General features: G+C 35.5%; 1 protein-coding gene across 1 annotated transcript in view; it reads left to right on the top strand.

Annotated features, from left to right (window-relative positions):
• Positions 1–26260, top strand: part of LOC150107730 (protein amalgam-like) — a 347148-nt gene that overhangs the window by 147988 nt on the left and 172900 nt on the right. The window contains exon 2 of the mRNA XM_090391501.1: positions 12704–12891. Coding sequence (XP_090247627.1) covers positions 12704–12891 — 188 coding nt within the window. The remainder of the gene's footprint in view (positions 1–12703; positions 12892–26260) is intronic.

Genomic DNA, 26260 nt, shown 5'->3' on the forward strand with positions numbered 1-26260 from the left:
AAAAAAAAACTTCAAGAAATATCCGTTATTTATTCTTGTATATGTAAGAATGATATTTTGATTATTTTAGAGCAATTATTTTGCTAAAATACTTTGATAAAAAAAAAAAAAAAACATGTTTCCAGGGGTGAATGCTGGTCTTGAAATTCACGCTTGCTCTTGTTATCATTCAGGGAATGAGAGGTGTGATTGAAGTCTGATTAGTGGAATAATGAATTACTGACCATTTAAGACTATATATTTAGAAATTTATGTACATTTAATCATACAAATACAACATTTATTTTACAAATGATATTCTATCTTTTTCAAATTAGCTACTTGAATACAAATTCTACACTACGGTTCTTCTTTATGAACTGGTCATTAACATCGTCATAAAAAGTTGGTTGTAACTTAATTTTCCCAAGTAACACACACACTTGTAAAGGCTGGCTGAAGCTCACTGGCTAGAGCTACGTTGACTGCGTATGGCCTGTGTTTAAGCAACAGAATGAGACGACGTGAAATGGCTACGCGCGCGCTCATGAAATCACAGTGCTGCTGCAAAGAACTGGAAACTCCTACAATCGAGAAAGGCAAGGTAGCTTTGACTAGACGAGCAAGCATCGGCCTTCGATATACACAACGCAAAGCTCAATTATTGGCGCGCAAGCTTAAGACGTCTTGTGTCTACAAAAATAAAAGCCGAAATGGAATGCTTATAAATGCATGCATTTATTAACAAATAAATATTACTTCTTTCTCAATTAATGAGCTTGCGCAGCAAGCATGGAGAATTCGCCCCTGCATGTTTCGAAATGTTCTATTATTAGAATTTCTTTTTAAAATCTGCTTAATAGAAATTGAATAAATAAAAACAAAATAAATTTTAAAAATATTTATTTAAAACACAAGTAATTTACAATGAAGATTAATTGCCGAATCTGAATCTATACAAAATAAACCATTAATAATAAGAAGATGGGAAGAATTAGAATAATTTGAAATTAATTTTAATAAAAATTCAAAATTAAATAATGCTAATTAATATTAACAGATTTTCCAATTTTGTATTATACTTTATATATACTGGAAAAGATTTTGGAAAAGTCAATAATGCGTTGCAGTAGCTATTAAAAATCAGGTTTGGATGGGATACATAGAGGGGGGGGGAGAGGTAGTAGAACATTTCCTCTGAAACGTACTGACTTGACAAAAACAACAACAAAAAAAATCTTCATCATATGTCACTGGTTCTCAAGTTGTTCTGGTGCGGGTTTAATCAATTTCAGATCGGGAGTGAAGTTACTGAAACGTGGAGCCAATGGGAAAGAACATTTTTTGGGTTTCTTTTACTGATATTATTGACTGGACGTGAAGCAAGTGTAGAGGAAACAGTTAAAGTACATATTTTTCAGTCTTTCGAGCTTTACTAAATTCCCAGGCATTTTGCTTCCTTACTTATCTTTTCCATTTCAATGGGTTTTAGCATCAGACTTTTATCCCTGGTATTTTAAAGTACTTCGTCAGCAAAATAGTCCCGACGTTTTCTCATCGTGTGGCTGTTGCAAGCGTAATTTCCAAAGAAAATGGAGACACGTAGCAGGCATGGATTTAGCCATGTGAGCGACATTAACGCTTAGGTCACAGCGAATCATTGCAAACTTCGCCACACAACAAAGGACAACAATGGAGTCGGCTTGTCACGCGATCCTATTACGTCTCGTTTGAGACATGCACGAGCAGCGAACGCGTGCGTTTTTATTGTCACTCCTAGTTCTCATGAACAAGCCTCTCTGATGAATCGCTTTTGTCAAGATAACATCGAAGAGTTGGATTGCAGTGGAGGTATCAAAAGATTCGGAATGTGGTTATTTATGATAAATAATTAAACATCCATTTTTTTTCGACGACGTGATATAAATTGCCTCGGTTTGTTTATATGATTAATTCTATTTATTTTTTCATATAGCTCAATTATTGAAACATATAATTTGTGTAATAAACTTCCATTAGAGAGAGCAGACATTTTCTCAAATTAAGTTTAGTTTAATTAAACTTAATTTATTTTTAAGATAAAGCATATATGAATATTTTATATTATTTAATTTAAATAATAGATTATATTTAAATTTTTCTTAATATTTATATTAAGAAATATAACAATAAGAATATAAATTGTATGCTACTTGTGGGTGGGATGGATGGATTGATCCACCGTGAGATGCGGTGATTAATAATATACCTGGAGGATAATGGATGGCAATGCTGTAGCCAATGAAGTTCTAATTGAGGCTCGGCTATTGCTGTTACCCTCCTGCCATGATCAGAGCTTTAATTTAATAGCTCAATAACACATTATCCCTACACTGTCCTCTACAGATAACGGGGAAGATGAAAAGCATTCTTGCTTCGCCCCTTTAAGCCAGTCCTTATAAGGACTATGCTCCTTGTGGACATACGAGGCTAATAAAATGGGTACCTAGGGAGGGTAATGGATGGCAATGCAGTAGCCAATGAAGTTCTAACTGAGGCTCGGCTATTGCTGTTACCCTCCTGCAATGATCAGAGCTTTATATTTATATACCATATATATATATATATATATATATATGTGTGTGTGTGTGTGTGTGTGTGTGTGTGTGTATATATATATATATATATAGCTCAATGAGGTAGAGGAAGTTAAGACATCCCAGTCCTTTTTAGGATTTCCAGGGTAACGAATGGCAATGCTGTAGCCAATGAAGTTTTAACTGAGGCTCGGCTATTGCCGTAACCCAGCCATGACTAGAGCTTCTTAGCTCAATAATACTCCATCCACACAGATTTTCTTCATTCAGATGACGGGATAAAGAGTCAAGGACTCAGTCCATCGCCCAGTTCTTTTAAGAACTTTTAAGATATAGCTCAATAACTCATTATCCTTCATTATCCTTACACTGTCCTCTACAGACAACGGGGAATATGAAAAGCATTCTTGCTTTGCCCCTTTAACATGTTCATTGCCAATCAGGCGATATCGCGCGATTCGAGTTCTCACCAAATGGCCGATCACGCGTTCTCGCGTGGACGTCGCTAACTAAATAAAAAAATAAAAAAAAATTGGCAACCACACGAAATTCCAATTTTCAGCTTGGCAATGAAAGTGTTAAGCCAATCCTTATATGCTACTTGTTTTTTAATGTTACGTAACATTCATTTTGTGTAAATGAAATGCGTAATAAAATATTTTTGAGTACTACATTTAACCTTTAGATTAAATTAACAGTATTGAGCAAAATTAGTACTTAATACACAAGCGCAATGATTCTTTGTTCTGTTATCTAAAACTGAAAATTACTGAGTTTGAAAATTTAGCCTTCGCAACAAATGTCGTCTGGTTGGCCAAGTGTTTGGCGTACCATTTTCCAAAGAACAGACTTTGGATTTGAATTTCACGATAGTCACAGATGTGTGTGATTGTTTTTGGTTGGAGGTGAATTTCATGGTGCTGTATGAGACCATCGCTCTACTTATTGGAGGCTTGAAGTGCCATGAATATATAGGTATATATTCATGCCACAAATACATTAAAAAATCCATAGCCCATCGAGCACCAATGTAAATGTCCGTTTACATAAAAAAAATCTTTCATGGGTGTGAGACATTTAAAAAAATTATACAAACCACTGATTTTGTACTTTTCCTGAGATAACCTAGTCTAGGGTGTTAAGATATAAACGGGTTTTTATGTTAAGTATCGCTCAGGGATGCAAGGAGATTCGAACTGAGTAGGATTTAACGTGAAATTGAATATTACTTATCAATTTAGTTATATTTGTGTGTGTGTCAGACAGGATTTATATTCTTGAGAAACGTTTAGATGAATTTGGCTTCTTGGAATGCCGTGTTATAAAACTGATGCTAAGTAGATACTAACAAAAACATAAATAACATTAAAGGAACACACACTTCAATGTGCATCAGGGATGAACATCAGAACAGACAATGATGAATATAGTACAATGATGAGTGATAGATAGGTTCAGTTTCGCAATTTCTTCGTGAGTGTTTGTAAAACCACAACAAAGCCGAGCTTTGTCTCACTAAAATTTAAAATTTCGTTCGATGTTTTTTTTTTTTTGTTCTGAATTTAATTCCTTCTTTTACAAGACTCTCCTTAAAATTGTCGTTATAAGTCTTGAACCCAACTTTCATTATTCATGCTATGATAATTAAAGTTCGAGATAGAATTAGAAACATAACGATTTATCGACCTCAATTTCTAATTAAAAAAGAAGAAAATTGCACCTCAGACGCGGTAGTCCGAAACACTTCGAAAATTCCAGATAAATAATTAACCAAGATTTAAAAGCTACACACGACAAATATAATTTCTGTAAATGCAGGTGCTAATTCATTTAAAGAATTACTCTGAAGGGCTTTGCACTCAGATCAATACTTGCAGCGAAAGTACTTATATGAGTATTATTTAAGCATACATGCTTGAACCACTGTATTAATTATATTATTTTTTTTATTGGCTTACAAGACTAGAAAAGAGAAAAACCAGACAATGAATTCCACAAAGATAATTGATAACGCATGGATACAGTATTTTTCCAATTAAGTTATTGCTCTTCATAAATCAGAGGGGTCGTCAACCTTTCTTGTCGACTTAATTGAAATGTTAGAGTATATCGATAAACCCTTCAAAGCAAGCGGAATGAACTCTTTTTATAGAAGATTTTCTTGATATTTTAAAATAGAGTGCATGGTATTAATTATTGTGGGTAATACATGTATAAAATATTTTCCAGATACCATACACGCAAGCATGACACGCAAAATTGTACAGCGTTCTACATTTTTAGTGTATGTGGACAGCATTGTGGATACGTTTCTGGTTGTTCTATAATGCGAGACGTAGAAAATTCGATTGTAGTGGTTGTCCAGAGGAACATTTTATCTGGTTAACAATTGTAATATTTAACCTAATTTATGATTCTGTTTGTCATTTTGTTGCATGAAGGCCTTGTTTTTACAAGTTTTATTTTCATATAATTCGTTTATAAAACAATGTTCGTACTGCACTAGGGGAATTTCCACCAAATATTGATGAATAAACATTAGCATTTTAGCCCATTCCTCCATCAGAATGGAAGTCAGTTCCAGATAAGTGATGCAATCTCTTTTCTTCTCCTTCCGACTCTGTAGGCAGCAATCAGCACTGTCTGCTAGCCCACAAGATTGTCCAAATCCTTGCAATGTAACATGGTGCATTTTCACTGTAGTATTCAACTAGGTTGTTTCCATGGGATCATCGTTTATTTTCCTAGAGGGTGGAAGACTTCTACAATAGCTCTTTTCCCGACAAAAACGAGAAAAGAAACATGCCAGAGTGGATGCCTCCATCTCCATAGATGAGACGATACCCTAGCTAGTAAATAACGTTCTTCTGTTTTGAGAGCTGCAAACGCATTCATCAGATTTGAAGAGTGTGTGTCGTAATTAGTCACTTTGTACCACAGCTTTCTAAAGATTAATTCTCAAACCAGTACATTGGGCGATGTTTAGTTTTTACTCAACAACCAACCCATGGAAACTGAGGTTATGAAGTGCAGTACCTGATGTTCTGGCACATTTCTCTGGCTTTTACCCTCATACTAGTTCTATTGAGAGAGCCTTGATAGTTAAGTTAGTATCGATGATAGTCTTCGGTTTAAAAGAACTATGTTCGAAACCCTTCTAGGATGAAGGTGAGTTAGCTAGTGTCTTAGGGATATGAAAGGTTTTTCCCTTCCTTAAACTCGGTGTTTCCATACCATAAAATAGAATCTCCGATCAGAAGAACAAGTGCAATTTACAGACATAAATTGTGTGTTCCACTAGCCAGCTAAGTCCTATGGAAAGAATTCACCGATTAACAACAGTAAGAATAAACAACTAACTCAGTGCTTTCTATCGCCTTTCTTTCTGTTCTTCGTCATTAATTATATTAATATAATTTAGATCAATATACATGGAGAGGACCATCATTTACGCCTGGATTACGTTTCTGAAAGAAAGATGGTGTAAAAAGACACATACGATCAGATTCGGGAATATGTGGTCCTAATCCAAAATATTATTCCCGCCCCAGAATTTCCTTTCTGTCTATTTTAGCCTTAAAAATTAAAAACACTATTTGTATGTTTCTAATATATAGATATAAAAATAAAATTATTAATATTATTTAATAAAAGTAATAATCATTTAAAATTGCTCACACAGAGATGCTATAGATTGTAGTCAGGTGATCATTCAAATAACTAATAACAAGGATTGTGTATCTATTTTTTGTTAATTTTTTGTATTTTTATTTATTTTGACATAATCCAGAAACCTTGCTATAAAGACCAAACATGAAACTTTTCCAAGCTACTTTATGTCTCGAATAAGATTATACAGAATAATCACTCAAACAGTTAATTCAATAAAGGTTGGTAAGTGATTCAGATAATTAATTCAGAAAAATTTGCTTTATGTTCCTGATGTTATGTATATTTCAGTAATTTTTCTTAGTTACACCTGAATATTTTCTGAATCAGAAAAAAAAAAGTTCTCTGAACATAGATTTGCTGATCTGGTTGGCCGAATGATGAGCTTATCAGCTCTCCAATCAAGCTGTAGGTTCGAATGTCACCGAAGATGTGGATATTTCGGTATCTTTAGGAGGTAGATGAATTTCATAGCCCATTACCATCCTGTATTTGAGGCCTGGACCTGCTCGAAAAGTTTTCATAGTTCGTTTCTACATTTAACAAAAAGAAAATGGTATTAGTTAGTCTTCCTGGGTTCGATTCACTACGATATTCCTCACAAATACTGTATTGCTTAGTAAGTCACCCATCTTCAAGGTCATATCTTTGCGTTCACAAGCATCTTCAAGGTCATATTTTCTTTGACAAATAACTGCAACAATAACAATAACAATAACATTTCTGGCTAGATGGGTGAATCAAAATTGCTTTTCATATTCCCCTTTGTCTTGTAATGGAAGAACTTTGAATGGAGTGTTTGTGAGCTATGTGCTCGCCCATTGAGGGCAGTGAAGTTAGTTGCGTTCAGCTGAACTTAAAATAGATTTTGGTCTTTTAAATTTGTAGATTTCTTCTTCATTATATTCCGAGGCTTCCTTGATTAACGGGTTTGGATGGTTACTTGTCTTGGTAAAGAACTTCTCAGCTAGATTTATGAGAAAGGAAGAGATGTAAGGGATATTAACTTCTCTATGGATCTGGGTGTTTCTTATGAACCAGGGGGCATCCAGAATCATCCTCAGGCACTTATTCTGTAATCTCTGAAGTTTTAGAATGTTAGAATTTGCGGTGTGGCTCCAAGCTGTGGATGCGTAAGTGATAACCGGTCTAATTACCATCTTGTAAATTGTTAATTTTGTTTGCGTGTCCAGTTTACTTTGTCTGTTGATCATAGGGTAGAGCTGTGCTAAGACGTTGGATGTCTTTGAGGAAATGTAACTAATATGTTTGCTGAATAGGAGTTTACTATCTAGAATCACTCCAAGATATTTAACTTCAGTCTGCCATGGAATCTTTACTCCCAATAAATAAATATCCTCCATGGTATGGATTTACTTTCTAGTAAACAGTATGGCTGAGCTTTTCTGGGGGTTAACTTGGATCCTCCAGTCTGCCATCCACTTTTCTAAAGTGTGTATGTTATTTTGTAGTCTTTTAGTTGCCAGTTTTGGGCTCAGTGAACTTGACATCAGTGCAGTATCAGCAGCATATAATGCAGTGAATGTTGTTCTTGGGTTCAGAGTGATGTCTGCTACATAGATTGAAAACAGTAGAGGTGCCAGAAGAGATCCTTGAGGTACGCCTGCCGAGATCCTGCGTCTGGTCGAAACCGTTTCGCCTACCCTGACCTGCATGTATCTGTCTTTCAGATAAGAATGTATTACCTTTATTAGTCTGACTGGGAAATTAAATTTTATCAGTTTGTAGAGAAGACCTTGATGCCATACTTTATCAAACGCCTTCTCTGCGTCGATGAAGATGGCAGCTGTATTGAGTTTCCAGTTGAAACCTTTAGTAATGATTTCTACCATCCGGTGCACTTGTTGGGCTGTACTATGGGCCCTACGGAAGCCGAACTGTTCGTTAGGCAAAATTCCTAACTTATCTGTTTCTGCTTGGAATCTTGAGAGGATCACTTTCTCTGTTACCTTTCCGAGGCTGGATAATAGGCTTATGGGTCTGTAGCTTTCAGGAAGGTGAGCATTTTTTCCTGGCTTCTTCAATGGTATGATTGTGGCTGTTTTCCATGTAGAAGGGAAATGCTGGAATCTAAAGATAGCATTTGTAATGTTGACGAGATGGACTATGGCCTTTCTTGGAAGTAGTTTTACTATTCTGTTAGTTATGTCATCCGGTCCTGGAGCTTTTCTATTGTTTAGATGGGAGATGATATTTATCATTTCTGTTGGATTTGTAGGAGTGATATGTTCTGAGTTGACAATGTTCTGTCTTAAGGTTGACCTAACATGACGATGAATCTTGTACATAAGGTTGATATTTAAATTAGTATACGATGGGTTGCACTGAGATTCTAGGTTATCTACTAGTGCTTCGGCTTTCTCTTCATCTTTGTGTACTGTCCCTTTCTTGGTTTGGATAGGGGGTATGAGTTGCTTTTTGGTGCGGATTGCTCTTAAGAATTTCCATACAGAATGATCTTCAGTATTGATGTTAGCCAATTTGATTTCCCATTGATGGTTTCTGTGTTTTTGAAGAGCTTCTCGGACCTGCCTGTTTAGATTGTTCAATACTTTTTTATCTTGTGGGGCTCTGGCATTGTGGTATCTCTTCCTGGCTCTATTTTTTGCTCTGATTAGGTCCATGATTTCTTCAGGGATACGGTTTGTTGGGTTGAAGACAGTTGATTGTCTGACTGATTCAATTGCTTTCTGAATTTGTATGGTTAAGTTATTTATTGCTGTGTCAATCTCTTCCTTTTTACTGATATTGGGTACTGGACCAATATGATCGGGAAGAACTTTGGCTAACTTGTCCCATGGTATGAATGTGTGCAGAGGAGAGAATTGATCTGATGAACCTAGATTGAGCACTATGGGACTGTGGTCAGAAGATAATTCGTTGACTGATTCCAATTTGAATTGGTATCTTAAATTTTTAAAAATGACAATGTCCAGCACATCCGAGCCACCCGAAGGGCTGTAATGGGTGGGCTCAGTAGGGCCGGCGACTACAACAGAGTTGAGCATTGCATAGTTGAAAAGTGTGTGGCCTTTGGTGTTAGTAGATGAGCTGTACCAAGATGTGTGTTTTGAGTTGAAGTCTCCTGCTATTATTATGGAGTCATTTGGACCAAGTACGGAGTCTAGATCTGTTGTCAGCAGAGGAATGCTTGGAGGGTTATATGCAGCATAGATCTTGAGACTCCCAGCATTGAAGGTATGTACCTCCACACCAGTCACCTCCAGGTTTACTGTTTTGGGCTTGTCTATTGTGTTATGATTCAAATAACTCTTTATATATATGGCTGTGCCTCCACCTCTTGTGCCAATTCTGTCGTTTCTGTACATAGTGTATCCACGGATTTTTGGGTTATTAGCTGGTCTTAGGTATGTTTCACCAATCAAGATGATATCAGCACTGAGACGAGTTGAAAGTTCTTGTAGTTCCAAAATCTTGTTCATCAATCCATTTGCATTCCATGCTATTATCTTAAGAGCTTTTGGTTTGAATTTATTATTCATGACAGATGGCTGTTATAATGTTTTGAGTGCTTTGCAGGAATCTCTTTCTGGAAGATGTTGAGGGGCATGTCTTGCTGAATTCTTGCAGCATAGTGGCAAGTGAGGCTGTTAAAATGGATGTTATGTTGGAGCTTTCTAGCTCAAGAGATGTAGGAGGCTTAGTGCTTGCAGCCTCAGCATATGTTTTGGTCATGGTTGTTCCTTCTTGTGAGGAAGAAGGCAAGGTGTTTCGGACTGGAAGACGATTTGTTTGGTTGCTTAAAACGTCTTTACGTGGCGGAACAAGATTGACGTTTGTTGGTCCTCGGTTTTTTGGATTGGAAAGGCATCCCTTGTAGTTGGCGGGATGAGGTCCTCTGCAGTTTGCACAGCATGCTGGAGTTGTGCGAGGTTTGGTGCAAGAGATGGTCTGGTGTCCCTCGCCACACTTCAAGCACCATTAGGCTGCCTTACATAGTTTTTGGGCATGTCCAAATCTTTGGCATCTATGACACTGACCTGCAGATGCTCTTTTCCTTAGAGGCTCAGTTGTAATTTTGAGACCGCATACTACAGTCAGTTCATAGATCTGCTTTCGTGTGTTGTTTATTTCCACCAGCACCAAAGGCATTGGCCTTTTATCTGCTCTGAGCATTCTGCTCACTTTAACTGGGGACAGGCCCTGTCTGGAGAGATCAGTGGACACATCTTCGGGAGTGATACCTTCAGCTATCCCAGGTAGAACAACTTTTAGGTTCTTTTCACTAGGTAAAGTGAAGGTGTGGTATGGGACGCTGGCTTTGTCCAGAAACCTGGTCATCTGTCTGTAATCCGAGACTGTAGAGGGTTGTATTTTAACTCCCTCATCTGTGTTTTTAGCTCATGAGAATGAGATGTTTTGCTCTCTTAGGGCTGATGAGATAGAGATCCATTTTTCTTTATCCCTTAATATGACAGGTGGTATCTTTTCTTTAGGACCATTGTGTGCTTCTATCCCTGATGTTTTGTGTTCTTCCACATTGGTGGAGATTTTCCTCTTCTTTTTCACCAATTGGAACTCTGTATCAGTTTCCAAGGTATGATGTCTGCTGTCTTGGGACGTAGCATCTTCCATACTCGGGGAGTGTGCTAAATCTGATTGCGTCTGAGTTATGGGCTCTTCACTCATGTCAACCATATTATCCTCTGTGACTGCTGTGGGAGGAAATGTGTCAAAGAGCTTGACTTTTCCTGGCCAATTATCACTCAGCAGCTTTCCCAGTCTGAGGAATTCAAAGTAAACTTCCTCGAATTTGGCCTCATTTAGAAGTTTTGCCATGATAATATTCGGAAATAAGTCACGGATGGAGAAAGAGTAGAGATTGCTCAAGTATTCCGAGCAGGTAAAGATAATCCTGTGGACTTTTGAGGGTCCACTAGCAAATCCCGGAGACACACTAAGGTGTCTACCAGCAATAAGATGTGGCGATATAAAATATAAAATACAACAATGGCGATACTAGCGGCAGTAGGCCTAGCGTATCGCCCTTGTAAATTCAATAGACTTACCTGGATAAACCAGTATAGAAAATAAAGTGCCAGTTTATGGCAGCAAGTAATCAAAAATACACGACACGAAACACTAACACGCGAGCCGCCATCTTACCTAACTGTTTTATGCCGACAAATAATAACTGCCCTTATAAGGACTGGCTTAAAGGGGCGAAGCAAGAATGCTTTTCATATTCCCCGTTATCTGTAGAGGACAGTGTAGGGATAAGGTGTTATTGAGCTATTAATTAAAGCTCTGATCATGGCAGGAGGGTAACAGCAATAGCCGAGCCTCAGTTAGAACTTCATTGGCTACAGCATTGCTATCCATTACCCTCCAAGGGTATTGGATTGAATGAATCAATCACCGCATCTCACGGTCGATTGTTCCCCTATAATAACTGCGTATAATATCGTACTTTTTCAATTAAAAACATGCTAATTTTTAAAAGGTGTGGGATGTTATTTTTTCCTTAGAAGTACATTAATATTTTTATAAAATATAACACCTGACTGGAATATAAACAGTATTTTTAAAGCAATATATTGTTATTTAATTATAAAGATTAAACATTAATTGCACTTAAAGAAAACAAATACAGTAATGATTATATATTTGATTATTGTTGAAAATAGAAAAATAATGCATTGGATTGTTTTTTTATCTGATATCGATACATCAATCTCTATGGACAGCATTTGATGTTGCTGTCTTCTATCAGAAGCAGCGTTTCATAGAAGAAACATCTTTGTTTCGTACAAAACCTCTATGGGGGAATATCTTTCGCAACCAACCATGCGAGAACCTGTATAAAGCGTCATCTCATTGAGAAGTTCATGCTAAAAACCTCTCTCCCCTCCCCTCAAACAGTAGAAGAAAAAATCTTGGAACGTTTCCAAATTTTAGTCTGTCTAGTAAATTAATTGGTCAGATGGGATGTGTGCATTTAATTAATTTTTTATTAGTGTTATCATGAATGTACAGGAATGCACAACTCTTCTCTTATAATGGGTTGGTATAGAATTCAGATGGCGTGTTTCTTATACTTAAAAAATACGTGTAGTTCTACCAATTTAGTATTGACATAGAGGTGAAATAATTTTTACATTATTTAAACCTTTATCCTTTGAGAGAGTCAGATGGATGCAGGTTAATGAGACGCACAAGACAAGCAAAATACATTTGTAGTGCCAATACGATTATCGATCCATCTCTTAGAGTGTGAATATCTGGTGTGCTGCAAAGAAACGTACTGAACTTTCCCAAAGGAAATCAAAAACATACGTACAGCGAAATTAATTACATGCTACAGAAAGGTTTTACTAGCAAATATACTCTCTCTGTGAATAGAGAATTTTTTAAGCAAATGATATTGTAATTACAATTATATGTATTATTTTTTTACATTTCTGTGAACAAGAACATTTTTATTTATTTATTTCTAGGTTCTACGTCATATACGGGAGAGCAAACAGGACACTTTCATTATACAGACTCTGTTGTTCGCCATGCACGAACAGCAGAAAATGAACTTCTCCCATATTTTGACAACAGTACTAATCGCAATGTAACTACATCATCTGGGAAAACGGCTTATCTTCCTTGCAGGGTCAGACATTTGGGCGACAGAACAGTAAGTTATTTTTGAATAATGTTTTTACCAATATCTAAAAAGAGAAGGAGTGGATATGTATGCATATCGAAATCAATATACATTTTTGAAATAATTGATTCGATATTTTTATTAGTAATATGTATAAAATAAGTTGGTGTATTTATAAAAATAAAGAAATCAATACAATTTTTTAAAATAAACAACATATTTAATGAAGTTTATTTAATATTTTAAAAGAGTTTTATATAAATTATATAATTTATATTGTTTTATTATATGTATGAAAGAATTTTATAAAAAAACTTTAGTACACATTTTCCAGGAGAATACTGTGGGTAGAAAAGATGAGTATTCAGTTAGGATTTAATATATCATTCGTATATTTAAATTAATTGAAATTAAAACTAACTTCGGTTTTCCTTATTTGACTAACTAAAAAGTAAATTTTAAAACGCAAGTTTTAATTAGACTGGTAATTTTTTTCTAAAAAAAGTGTAAAACAGAAATTGAACAATATCATTTTAGAAATTTAAAATGCTATTAGACTATGAATTTTTTTTTTTATAAAAAAACGTTCGTTTATTATTGAAGTTTTAAAGATATCTGTCAAGTAAAATAGAAATTGTTGTTTAACTTAATTTTCTCTGGAGAAAAATACAATTACAAATAGCAAAGCCTAAATGCGATGTAATTCAACCTAATATATAAACAGAAGGCTAATAAATAAAACAGAGACAGAAATAGAATGAAAAAAGGCGATGCATTAATAATGATTATTATTGAGTAGTTTTTAAAATGCACACTTTTTAATATAGTTTATCAAATCCTCATTAAAAAAAAAACGAATTCTTTTACTCTCGTCACTGTATCAAGAGTATCACGCTGTAACGTGATACTCTTCGATTAAGGTTTGTTTGCTCAATTTCAACTGTGAATTCTTAGTAGTTTTTTAAGTAAAAAAAAAAATACGGCATCCACTATTTATCTCTATCACTATGTCGGTACGTTAAACACATTGTCTTTCAGCATTTCGATCCAAGATTGAAAAAACGAGGAAATACCTTTAGTTTCAATTTAAATGAAACTGGTGCAACAATCGAGAAGTTTACGTTTTTTTTTTTTTTTAAACCACTCTATTGAATGCGTGTATGCACCATTCTTGTTTTTCCCATATTGTGTGATGCATCCGCATGTCGCTAAGAAATTCCATAAGAATTTTATTACCTTTCCAGTGGTTACCTAGGAGATAGTCAACACACAAGATTGTTTCTCTCTGTAGTTGGTTTTTCAATAACCTTCGTCATATGATCAGCAAACTCATTGGTAGTATTAAAGAAAAGAAAGATTTTTTCTATAAATTGCACTACTGGAATTATGTGCCTTTAAAATAAAAACAACAACAACAATTTTTAACATGGGAATTAGATTATATTATACATACCTGAAATAGTGCGGTTAATGCTTGCGTAAAGTATTCAGTACTAACTAATATAACGTTTGCCACTGTCATGTTCCAAGAGACAATCATTGTATGGGTGCAATTAAAAAAATCGTGATTTTTTTAATTCGATTTTTAATTTTTTTAATCATACTTAGCAGACATTATTTGATGTAATGAACAGTTTATGACACATTATTATTCTAGTTGTCTTTCTTTTGCTAACTAACAATAGAACAAAAACTTTTTAGGTCCTGCACCTCTTTTACATTTATATTTTCACTTATAATTGCAAATAAAGGGATAATATGTTACTCATAAAAAAAGTTTGTAAAGTGGCCACGTCTTTGCTGATGCATTCTTGTATTGTGGCTTGATATATTACTGTAATAAAGTTATCCTAAAATTTAATTTTACGAATAAAATTAGATTGCTCTAAAAAATAAAGAAAACTTATATTTAATATATAATTTAATTCTGTAAATGGACTTGCAATTCTAACAAAAACAAAATTAGAATGAGATGTTTTGAACCATCAACCTTTCCAATAAAATAAATGTTATTGATCCTTATAAGGATAAGGACTGGCTTAAAGGGGCGAAGCAAGAATGCTTTTCATCTTCCCCGTTATCTGTAGAGGACAGTGTAGGGATAAGGTGTTATTGAGCTATTAATTAAAGCTCTGATCATGGCAGGAGGGTAACAGCAAAAGCGGAGCCTCAGTTAGAACTTCATTGGCTACAGCATTGCCATCCGTTACCCTCCAAGGGTATTGGATTGAATGAATCAATCACCCCATCTCACGGTCGATTGATTCTAAATGTTATTGATATCGCCTGAGTTACTGGTTGTTATTTGTTATGTTAAAGTATAAAAGGTGGATTAAAGAATATAATTATATTTTTCTGTTTTCTCTTAAATATACTAAAACGTTTATGGAATTCAGATTAATATAAAGTTTGCAAACATATATATTAGAAAAGAATTAAGCAATATATTGATCATTAATTATTATATAAAAAAGGAATGTTTCTTGTTATGAAACTAGTTAATGACTCATCATCCAATAACATATCGATTCCTTCCAGTGTCTGGTTCAGACATCTGAATACAAAACCAATAGTCCAAATCTAGTGACATTAGCATCTTCTAATCGATACCTCGTTTCATTTGCGAATCTTCCAGTATTTAGATGAACAATTCATTTTCTATCGTAGTGTAGAATATGCAAAAATATAAAACAAGTGAATAGGAATAATAAGCATCAGAATTATACAGCTATCTTAAGTTAGGGACATTCGTTAAAAACGTATATATATATATTTTTTTTTTTATTTAACTTGTTAAAATAAACATTACACGATAGGTAACAAGGACTATTTACATATTATATATTATAAGTTTTTAAGTATATATATTTCAGAGAAGAAACATTTTTTTTTCCGGGTGTACAATACAGAATGCAACAAATGAATTAAAAAATTTACAGTTTACAGTTCAGTTTCAGTCTGAGTTGTCTTTCAGGTGAAGCACATTGTCGTCGTCAATCCAGAAGAGGGTACCAGTCGGATTCCACGCCTCTATGAATTTCGCGACAGTTCTTGTTTCTTTGAAGTGCTCAAGTTCCAATATCAGCCTGCTTTTTAGTTTCCGACGGAGGATATACATGAGGGTTTGTGCAGCTTCAGTGATGGATGGGTGCTGGTTACTTCTTGTCTGTTTTAGGTAGAAGCTGTAGATGACGGCTTTAGCGCAGATGAAGAGGAAATTGGATGTTCTGTGTCTGTTTTCTTCTGTGTGGACTAAATTCCAGTAGTCTTCTTGGCTGTGTGCGAAGTTACAAGTGCTCTAGGCAGTATTCAGGGCATAGGTGATTATCATTTTGTTTGCGGGACAGGTCAGATATGTGTGTTCCAAGGTACCTGAAACGTCACAGAATAGACACAGATCCGTTTCTCTTAGCTGAAATTTGTACAGCTTAGGAGTTGGCAAGATGTTGTGCCATAGTCTCCACTGTATATCGGAATCTGGTTTGGTACATTTTGATTTATATGGCAGATCCCACTGAAAACTGTGTGGTATATGCAACCTTGTAGATGAGAGTGTTAAGGCTGAGTATAAGAAGGGCGAGGATGGGGACATTGACATGAGGAAGTGGTATATTTTCTTGTAGTTGAAGTGAAAAACGTATAGATAGATAGATAGATAGATACAGAGAGAGAGGCAAACTGGCCAGAAGAATACACTGAGTACTGAAAAAGCTGATAATGCAGAGGGAATTAATCGCCCTATCATAAGAAGTAATCAGTTGTTTCAAAGAAACCAAATTACTTGGCCCCGTTACATACGATTCAAATTACACACTAAACAGGAAATCGGATGTGATGGGACGGGATGAGATGAATAGTTCAAAGTAATGGGCGACGATGCACACTGTGAACACGATGAACCTGGTCGCACCGTGTAAAGACATTCAGAAAACATCCATCCATCCATCCATGTAGGCAATTTCAAGCCACGTCAGCTCCTTATTTGAGTTGACACTTTTTCTTCTCTAAAATTCATAAGTCACATAAAAAAAGACTTATGATAGTCGTATGCTGCTATTTCTCAACCCCAGAGTATGCCGATCTCATGCAGTGACTGCAGTTTGTTTCTCATCAGAAACTCACAATTTCGCTCGCAGGATGTTGAAACACACACACACACACACACACACACACACACACACACACACACACACACACACACACACACACACACACACACACACACACACACACAAGGAATGTTAGCGCAGAAATTAAAAAAAGGACACCCTGATAATAATCTTTATATAAGCTGTTATACATACTGACTGAGGCTTAGGATTTCTATTACATGAGAATGTGCAAAAAATGCTGAGGACCTCAGAATATATCGAATGAATCGCTTATGTCGATAACAAAAGTGGTTAATTTGATACGTCAAGAGTATCATACCACAGATGCCAGCAAACATATACGATAAAAACATTATTCTGTCAAGAATACCTGTCCTTCCTCTTGAATGAATATAGTGGGAAAAAAATTAAAACCCTGGAATATTAATTACATATTTTTATTTCACTATTGAATTGATTATCCATTTAGAACTGTTGTAATGAGTAATTATTAAGATATACTGTATATTGGTTATCTAAAAAAGAGAAGATGGCAATGATATTAGGGAAAGCAGTCTACTAAATTAGGAATCAACAACATATAGAGAATTCATTGCTGGCCCTTCGTTAGGTTTATGTAAGCTCTAAGGGGGTCTCCTCCATTTTTGTGGATTTTTTCATACGGAGTAACGCCTTTGTTTTAGAAAGAATAGACACAATCTTTCAGATGGTGATATCAATTACATCAGAAAGAGAGCACATTTATTTAATTTCGAACTTCCTAAGACATGTTTCGAACACCATTAATAATCCAAACTATCCTTTCACTTGGAGTTAAAGAAACATTAAATTGCTGTATTTCTCTGAGAAATGTAAAGAAATGAGACAGATAGATAGATAGTAAAGAAAGAAAGAAGTAAAACCTCAATACAAGTTAGCATTGGGGAACAGGGGCGAGATACGTGAAAAAACAAGAAGAGAGTAAAAGAGAAGATAAAAATAAAAGTAATGAAATACAGAAACAAAATTGAGAGAGAGAGAGAGAGAGAGAGAGAGAGAGATGTTTATAAATAATCGGTGTGCAACTGCATGATTTCTGTATGTTTATCAGACTTTGTTTAGCAGAAGGAAAAATCTTACTGGTTTTCAAGGAGTAGGGCACAGACCCTTCTTTCTCCATATGATATCGACAAACTGCTTCAATTCAAAAGGCGTAGAAAAGTTCTTGATCTTCACACCCTAAATTTAAAATGAAAAAAAAAACTTCGTTCTTTCGAACTGCACTATAAAATATCAGAGAAAACGAAAAAGCAATCCAATAAGCAAAACTATTCCAGGAGAGAGAGAGAGAAGAGAATGATAATAAAACAACTAGAGAAACAAATAAATAAATATATATATATATATAAAGAAAATACGAAAAAGAAAAGGATAGACAAAAATAACGGTTAAGAGAAAGTAAAAAGAGACATTAAATGAAATGAAAAGAAAGTAAAATGAGAAAGAGAGAGAGAGAGAAGGTTACAAGAAAATTACGATAAACGTACAAACACAGACAGAGAGAGAGACGGGAGTAGATAAGAGAATTCGAAACAAAGATTAAGACAGTAATAGAGAGAGAGAATGAAAGAAAGAACTTGTAACAGTAAGATTGAAGAAAACCATGAGAAAAGAAAAAACAAAGAGAAAGAAGAAAAGAATTAAAGTTCGAGACGTTTCCCGATTACAAATATTATTTGCACTTGTGTAATGCGAACGGAGTTGCAATAACCTATTCCCTGCAAACGTCCACGCTACAATCGCAACATCTACAGTAATCGACCCTCCCTCCCTCTCTTCCCCTCCTCCCACACACACACACTCACAGAGTTGTACTGCAGAAACACAGCAACAGTACGGAAGTTGCGAAGGTTAAATTTAATTTACATACTTCTGCTCCGTTCGCAGGAGAAGAATGTTTTGGGTGTCCTGTCTCGCGAGGAGAATAAGAAAAGGAAGATGCGAGTACCAAAGTGGAACGCACGAAGTCGATAAGTTCTTTCATCCTATTACCGAGGCGCAAGGCACCGACCGAGTGGAGACGATCAATGCGCCTCTGCATGGAACGACAAAACGAAAACGGGGGAAAGAACGAAAGGGGACACACACACACACACGAAAAAAGAAAGAGTTCGTTGAAAAGCGGCAAATGCTTTAGAACAAAACATGTATCCTTGTGTTAAGGTTCTTAATTCCTTCAGCTCGCTTCTTTGAAATCGAGAAAATCAGATTTATTTATCAGTCCTTTTGAACTGCCTCTCACCTTATGATTTTCTATCAAGAAAGACGAACTCAGATAGGACGCAATGTAAATCGATATCCTTCCACTTTATAATTTTTGTACTCTCTTCGTTCGAGATTATATTCCTCGGTAAATTAGATTCTACAAAAAAAAAAAAAAAAAAACAGCACGTGGTTTTTTGCGTGCTTTCGAATAGCAGAGACACAGAAAGACGTGGGGGGGGCGGAAGGGATGGAAATATAAGGAGGTGATTCTGCATTGGATAACGTTAATGAAAGCAGCAGAGTATCGAGAATGCGTGAGATGACAGGGGGGAGGAGAATTAATAAGGGAAAAAAAGCAGAAAAGGAATAAAGAAAATGGAAGAGGAAAAGAAAGTAGGAGATAATTAAGTAGTAAAATAAAAACTATATATATATAATATCGAATCTAAATAAAAAGATTTTTTTTAATAAAGATTTTTTTGTAGAAGCAGTGGAAAATACAATCTAAGAAGCAAGTAAAGGGATAATACACGAGAAATCAATAAATGTATTTAAACAAAGCGGAAGTGCTTTTGTTAAACTAGAGAGAATTAAATCTCTCATGGAAATACATGCACAATAAAGAAAGACAGAGAGAGGAAGAGACAGCATTTTTAAAGAAGAACGTAGAATGCAAACTGGAATAGAAGTAAGTGAAAATAAACTGGTATACAAGAAAAGTAGCATGTGGAATAAAATGCCCTGCTTTTGATATTTAGTTGCAAAGATCTGAATGGATGGTATCTTCTTCAATGTAGACACCTCCAACTATTTGTTTTAATCATCGACAGGTTCTTTTTTGTTTTTAGCCGCTTGCCTACATTCTACATTTGATGTACTGTAGGTTTTGCAACCTCTTGTGTGTGGAATTAATATAGAAAATATGAATATCACACACGAGAAACAAGAATAGATTAATTTTTCTATTCTTTTAATTGAAATCGAGCAACTATTCCTTGTGTTGTGTGGATACTTCCCATCGAACAGTATTCGCCATTCATCTACAGACGGTATTTTGCTACTAATTTGGATATAGTTGTCGAGAACAAGTGAAACGGCAGCATGGAAAGATATAGAAAGTATTTACATGTTCGCTCTTGCCCTCTGAGACACACACACACACACATAAAAAAAAATCTTCTCTCTATTTATATCAAAATGTACCTATTCTTGGTCGATTAATTTAATATGATTTTACGATTTTTAAACGCCTGCAAATATAATAAATGTTCTGGAATTGTTTAAAGTAACTTTTTTATTTCAAATTACAGTATGCTTTTTAATTATAATGATCTCTCTCTCTCTCTCTCTCTCTCTCTCTCTCTCTCTGTTCATTTTGGAGACAATATTTCCATGACAACATTAGTTTTGGTTTTAGAGTCGGAACAAATTTGCTTTATGAATAATCTGAAATAGGAGCGGGGAAAGAAACATAAAATTAGTATATTTAATCACATTATTCGCTTTAGTGTGCTATTGTAATTACATGAATAGTTTTATAATTACATAAATTAAGTAAATCGTTGCATTTTAAAATATTAGAAACTTAGTTAATTTTATGAAATATTTGTGAAGAGCCTCTAGTGAATTACTGCTGAATAAATACGCAGGCAGTATTTTATTAAGAGAAACCAAAATTGCTCTCACCTCTACAACAGTCGTGTGTGTGTGTGTGTAAGAGTGAGAGAGAGATCCTTGGTACTAATGACACTTTACATCATTTTATGTATACTCTCCACCAGTCTGTGGTAAATATTTTGTCCATTCTCTCTTTTCCGTGAATATATATATATATATATATATATATATATATATATATATATATATATATATATATGTGTGTGTGTGTGTGTGTGTGTGTGTACATAAGGAGAATAAAGAAGTAAAAGTATTATGCATTCTAAGGAAGCCAATCAGTAAGAAGATATGTCAATTAAAAAATAATAGCGCTTTAAACATTTCTTTTAGAAATAGAAATTACACACTGTTTATTTCATAGTATCTTAAAACTTACTGTTAAGGTAGGAAAGCAGTTGTTTTAGTAAAGCTCTCTCACCGCTCAGTAAATGGATTTCTAGGTATTATAATAATGCTTCGAGTTAGTCACTTTGAATGTAGTTTGCAACGCCCAACGTTCGCCGATGCATCACATCTCTATCATCAACCTCTTTTGCATACACTAACCTCTTCATACGACCTCAGATGCAATAGCCTAAAGGATTTTATCAGAGTCTGGAGATGTAGTTGAAACAAGTTTTAGTCGGGAAAACTAGCTGACTAAGTATCATCGCATGTGCAACAACTGGGAACATAATGGTTTGGAGAACAGGAAACCAGTCTAGGAAGAGTGTGTGTGCTAGAGCGTGATCATAATGTAAATACTTAAGATGTTGCATTAATAACAGAATATCCATTCTCCAAAAGAGGCCAGAAACTTACTTGGCAAAAAGTTTTTCCTGAATGAGAAGCTGTTTGAGCACATATCAACTGTTGCACGAGGGATTTCGGCAGTCTAATATTATCATAATATTATTCACTCTGCTCTAACTCGAATATATGCTTCTGTGAATAAATTGTTCCTATACACGTCTAATTTATTTCTGCTTCTTGAAGAATTGCTGATCTTGTTAATGGTACACAGGTAAGAATCTCATTCGACGTCATCTAAGCAGTCGTTTCAAAAAAAACACTGTTGTGCATAAGAAAATTCGCGACGTATATGTCACAAGACTGTTTTGTTGATCAATAAAAATTTGTTGATTATGGATCGGAAAATGACGATCAGATTCCTGTTGTTGTGGTTACAAAAACTGTCAATAAAGTAGACGTCATCGTACTCCTCATTTAATAACTTATTCGGTATCTTTTAATAAAAAGCAGACAATTAAACAAGGTTAATCCAGTACCAATTCTAGCAAGACAAAGATCATGGTTCTCAAAGGAAAAACAAACAGAAAAGCTCTTGAGAACCAAATGTATCTTAATGGAGAAAGAATTCAGGAAGTCAGCAAGTTTGAGTACCTGGGATCCATTATTAATGTGAAGAATTGCTGTTCAGAAGATGTCAGAAAAGGTTAGGAATGGCTGAAACAACAGTCAGAGACCTGTCTAAAATCTGGAAGGATGGATCTATCTCCATGGGAACAAAGTTGAGGATTTTAGTACAAATGAATGGGTGTTAGAAAAGATTAGTAGAACTTTCAGGCTCCTTAAGGATATTGACAGAAGAAAGTTAAAATATTTTGGACACATAGAAAGGATGGAAGGGGGACTTCTCAGAACAGTAATAGAAGGTAAAGTTCCTGGAAAAAGAGGAAGAGGTAGACCATCAATGAGATGGATGGATGGCGTGTGTGGAGTGACTGATCTTCAGAGAGTTGAGGCTTTCAGAAGGGCAAACAACAGGACTACATGGCGAGGCCTAGTGTGGAACATCATCGAGCATCGGAATGACCATACGGCATCTGTAGATGCCCAGTGAACACAGACAAAATCCAGTACCAAAAGAAAATTTTTTGCAAGCTGTTAGAACGCTTGTAAGAACTAGATGACTTAATTAGACCATGCAGCATACATACAAATTACTTGGTCATGAACACTGCCACGTGTTCTAGGCAACTATTTAAGAATGCGTCTGGAAAAGTTGATCACAATGGGAAAAACAAAGGATCTTTCGGAGTTAGATCAAGAGCTGCTGTGGGTAACCGTCTGGCTGGAGCCACGATTTTGAAAACAGCAAAGTTGACTGGTTTCTCAAAGGTTAGATATCCTGTATGTTTAATCAGTGGAAAAATAACCCACTTGACTTGTCTAAAAGGTGTAACTGTTGTCCTAAGCCTGTCAGGAACAAGATTGCCGTTGCCTGAGAAGGCTTGTATGAGCAAATAGAACTTCCTGTATGCCTTCATTTAATGAAGGCTGTTTCAGACCCATACTCATTAACTAGGCTCAAGGAATTGAAGAGGATTGGTAATGGCAGTCGCATACCTACACAGAAACCACTGATTTCTGCGAGGTTTCTAATTCAGTGGCCGGTATGTGTAGTAGCCGAATCACGGAAGAATCACATTTTACCACCCGTTCTGAATGTAGCAGAATGTATACCATGCTGGCATATGTAGGTAGTTATTCCATCATATATAACATCATTGGACACCATAAGGCCAGTCCCGTACCTCATTGGGTTTTAGGAGTGAAGCTGTCTGCTGTCGAAGATGCCTTTTCCACACAGAGGTATTAGAACAATCACAAACATCCATGCCCTGGCGGGATTTGTCCCCCAGCCTCTTGGCTGGAGAGCGGATACGCTAACCACTCGGCCAACCAGGTCGGCATGTTGGCATAAAGCAATAAAACTATATACAGAAAAAAAGGTAGTTTTAAGGGATTCTCATAAAGAAAAGATTGTAAATCAATATCTGTTGGTGGGTTAAGCATAGATAATCCAGAAACTGTACTCTGTAGACCAAACTTTTTAAGTCTCGTTAGGCCTTCAATTGTTAAAGTGGCAATTTCAATCCCAGCGATGAAGACCATCTTAAATAGTAATTAAATGATTATGGTTATAGGTGAAACATTTATAAATATCTACGTCCATAAAAAATAGTAACACTACGACAATAGACATTCCAGGAGATACTGGATAATGACAAGAACACTACTAAATGTAGTGAAATCTATTATGATTTAATACATTTTCTGAATTTAATGAATTTTTGAAAGACATGTAATTTAATATTTTAATATGAGGAAGTTCGCATTGAGATATCAAGAATGGTTGTGTTTCTATAGTAGACTAAATTATGTCTCATACTGAGGCGATCTTTAATTTTTATAGCCAAATACTTTCAATCAGTGACTCCCAGAAACGAATTGTGTGCATTAAATTTTGTACAACAATCTGTAAGCCGGTAACTAAAACATGTAAATCATTTAAAGAGGTTGTCCAACTTGTAATGCTCTCAACTAGCCATAAATGAAGTATCAATGGCTGGAGAGAATAACAGCAATGAGAAAATACAGAATGGTTACCATCTGTAATTATTAGCATAATAATTCAGAAAGCGGACAACGGCTGCTAAGTAGACATCCTACCGTTGGAATGTTAATGCTCTCAACTAGCCATAAATGAAGACTTGATCCAAATCCTCAGTTTGGATCAAGTCTTTTGCCCTGTTTTTGGTTTTCGTAGTGAATAGAACTGTCTGAGAGAGAGAGAGAGAGAGAGAGAGATTTGATTGGAAATATGATGGAAGTATGGTTGGGTCAGTATGTATTGTCTTCATTAGATATGTTCTCTGGCTACCCGTTTATGAATTCTAAACCTACTACGTTATGAGATCAGCTAATTTACATTCAACTTAAATGGCCATATAAAGTTTTCTCTTGTCCATAACAGGAGTTGAACTCTGGTCTTTCCATCCAAATGAGAAATGTCGCGTAGTCTTCCAAGCTACGATATAAAACACAGGGTGATTCAAAAAGATGGATTCAATTTTGTAAGTCTATATATCAAACATAGAACTAATGATAAATATAATGTAAACTATATTTGATTATACTCACAATAAAGTTTATAGATGTTCAATGTGTCCCCCTCCGGCCGCACGGATAACATCAAGACGGTAGCTGAATTCTTCCCATACCCGAAGAAGGATGTCTTGCGTCACTGAGTTCACCACAGTTGTGATACATTCTTTTAGGTCAACCAAAGTTGTTGGTAGAGGTCGTACTTAAACTACTTCTTTTACGAACCCCCACACAAGAAAAAGTCGCAGAGTGTGAGATCAGCAGCTCACGAACGCAAAAAAAGTTGTGCTGCATAGTAGCCATTTTGCTCACAACTGACGCTACTGCACCGCTGTGCGCTAGGCAAGCTCTTGCGGTAGTATTTCAAACATTAGGACCTCCTCTTTCAAATGTTATGTAGATCATTCCCATACGATGTATAGTTCAGGAAATATAGCCCCACGAAATTGAGTCCATCCTTTTGAATCACCCTGTAGAATAAATACAGGAAGTTAATAAGAGAATGCGTACTGATAGAATGATGAACGTAAAAGACATTAATATGCCAAAAGAGAGAATAATAGAAAACCTGTTATTGAGTTCAGATTTCAGTGCAAAATGGTTAACAAATTAACTTCAAACATTCCTTTAGCACGTAATATAGAGTCGACATTTCAGCTATCAAGATGTTCTTCATGTCTATTCAGCTTTCTCGAGAGAGAATATTACGAAGCAATTACTGCTGCTATTCTCCAGGTTCCGCACAATAGTCGCATCGTGATGACATGGATTTCAGTGCTCTGCAAGCGACCAGCATTGCAGCCAAGGTCACACTTGAAATAACTGAAGTTCCTCATGCATCAGACGTGGGGATTATTACAAGCGCACTTGTCACTAACGGATAATAAGAGGCTGCGTTTTAAAACAGATGAGATGTGCATAGGGATTTCGTAATAATTCCACTGAATGAACCGATTCTCCTGTTTAAGCTTTTCGGTCTTGGAAGGCAGGATGGTAGAGACCGGATAACACATGTACGCTTTAATATAACGAAACTAAACAGAGTTTACAATGATGTTTCGATCTGTTTGATGGGCCTATGCTAGATATCTTTAACAAACAAGAATAAATTTATTTGGAGCTGACTAAAAAACTGATTATGATAAATTTGGAATACCATTTTGTGATAGTACTATATATTATCATTAGAGGGCACTAATAAATATATTAAAATTGAAATAATAAATGTTGTAATTTGCTTTATTAAAATAATTAAGCTATTTTTTTCTATTAACTCAAATGAAAACTATAAAAAACGTTAGTTTTTTTATTAAAATTACTTTTAAAATTAACACAAAAAGTATATTGATTAAATATTGATACATCATTTTTGTTTTATAATCGCTTGTGTAGATAAAAAACGTGTTTGGGCGATCCGCTCAGTTTTGTTTCGCAACAGGTTTGCCTGTTGCTGAGTACAACCACCACCGCCACCA

This window comes from Typopeltis vanoorti, chromosome 4 (genome assembly GCF_054136105.1).
Source record: "Typopeltis vanoorti isolate ZY-2024b chromosome 4, IOZ_Tvanoo_1.0, whole genome shotgun sequence".
NCBI classification, from domain to species: domain Eukaryota; kingdom Metazoa; phylum Arthropoda; class Arachnida; order Uropygi; family Thelyphonidae; genus Typopeltis; species Typopeltis vanoorti.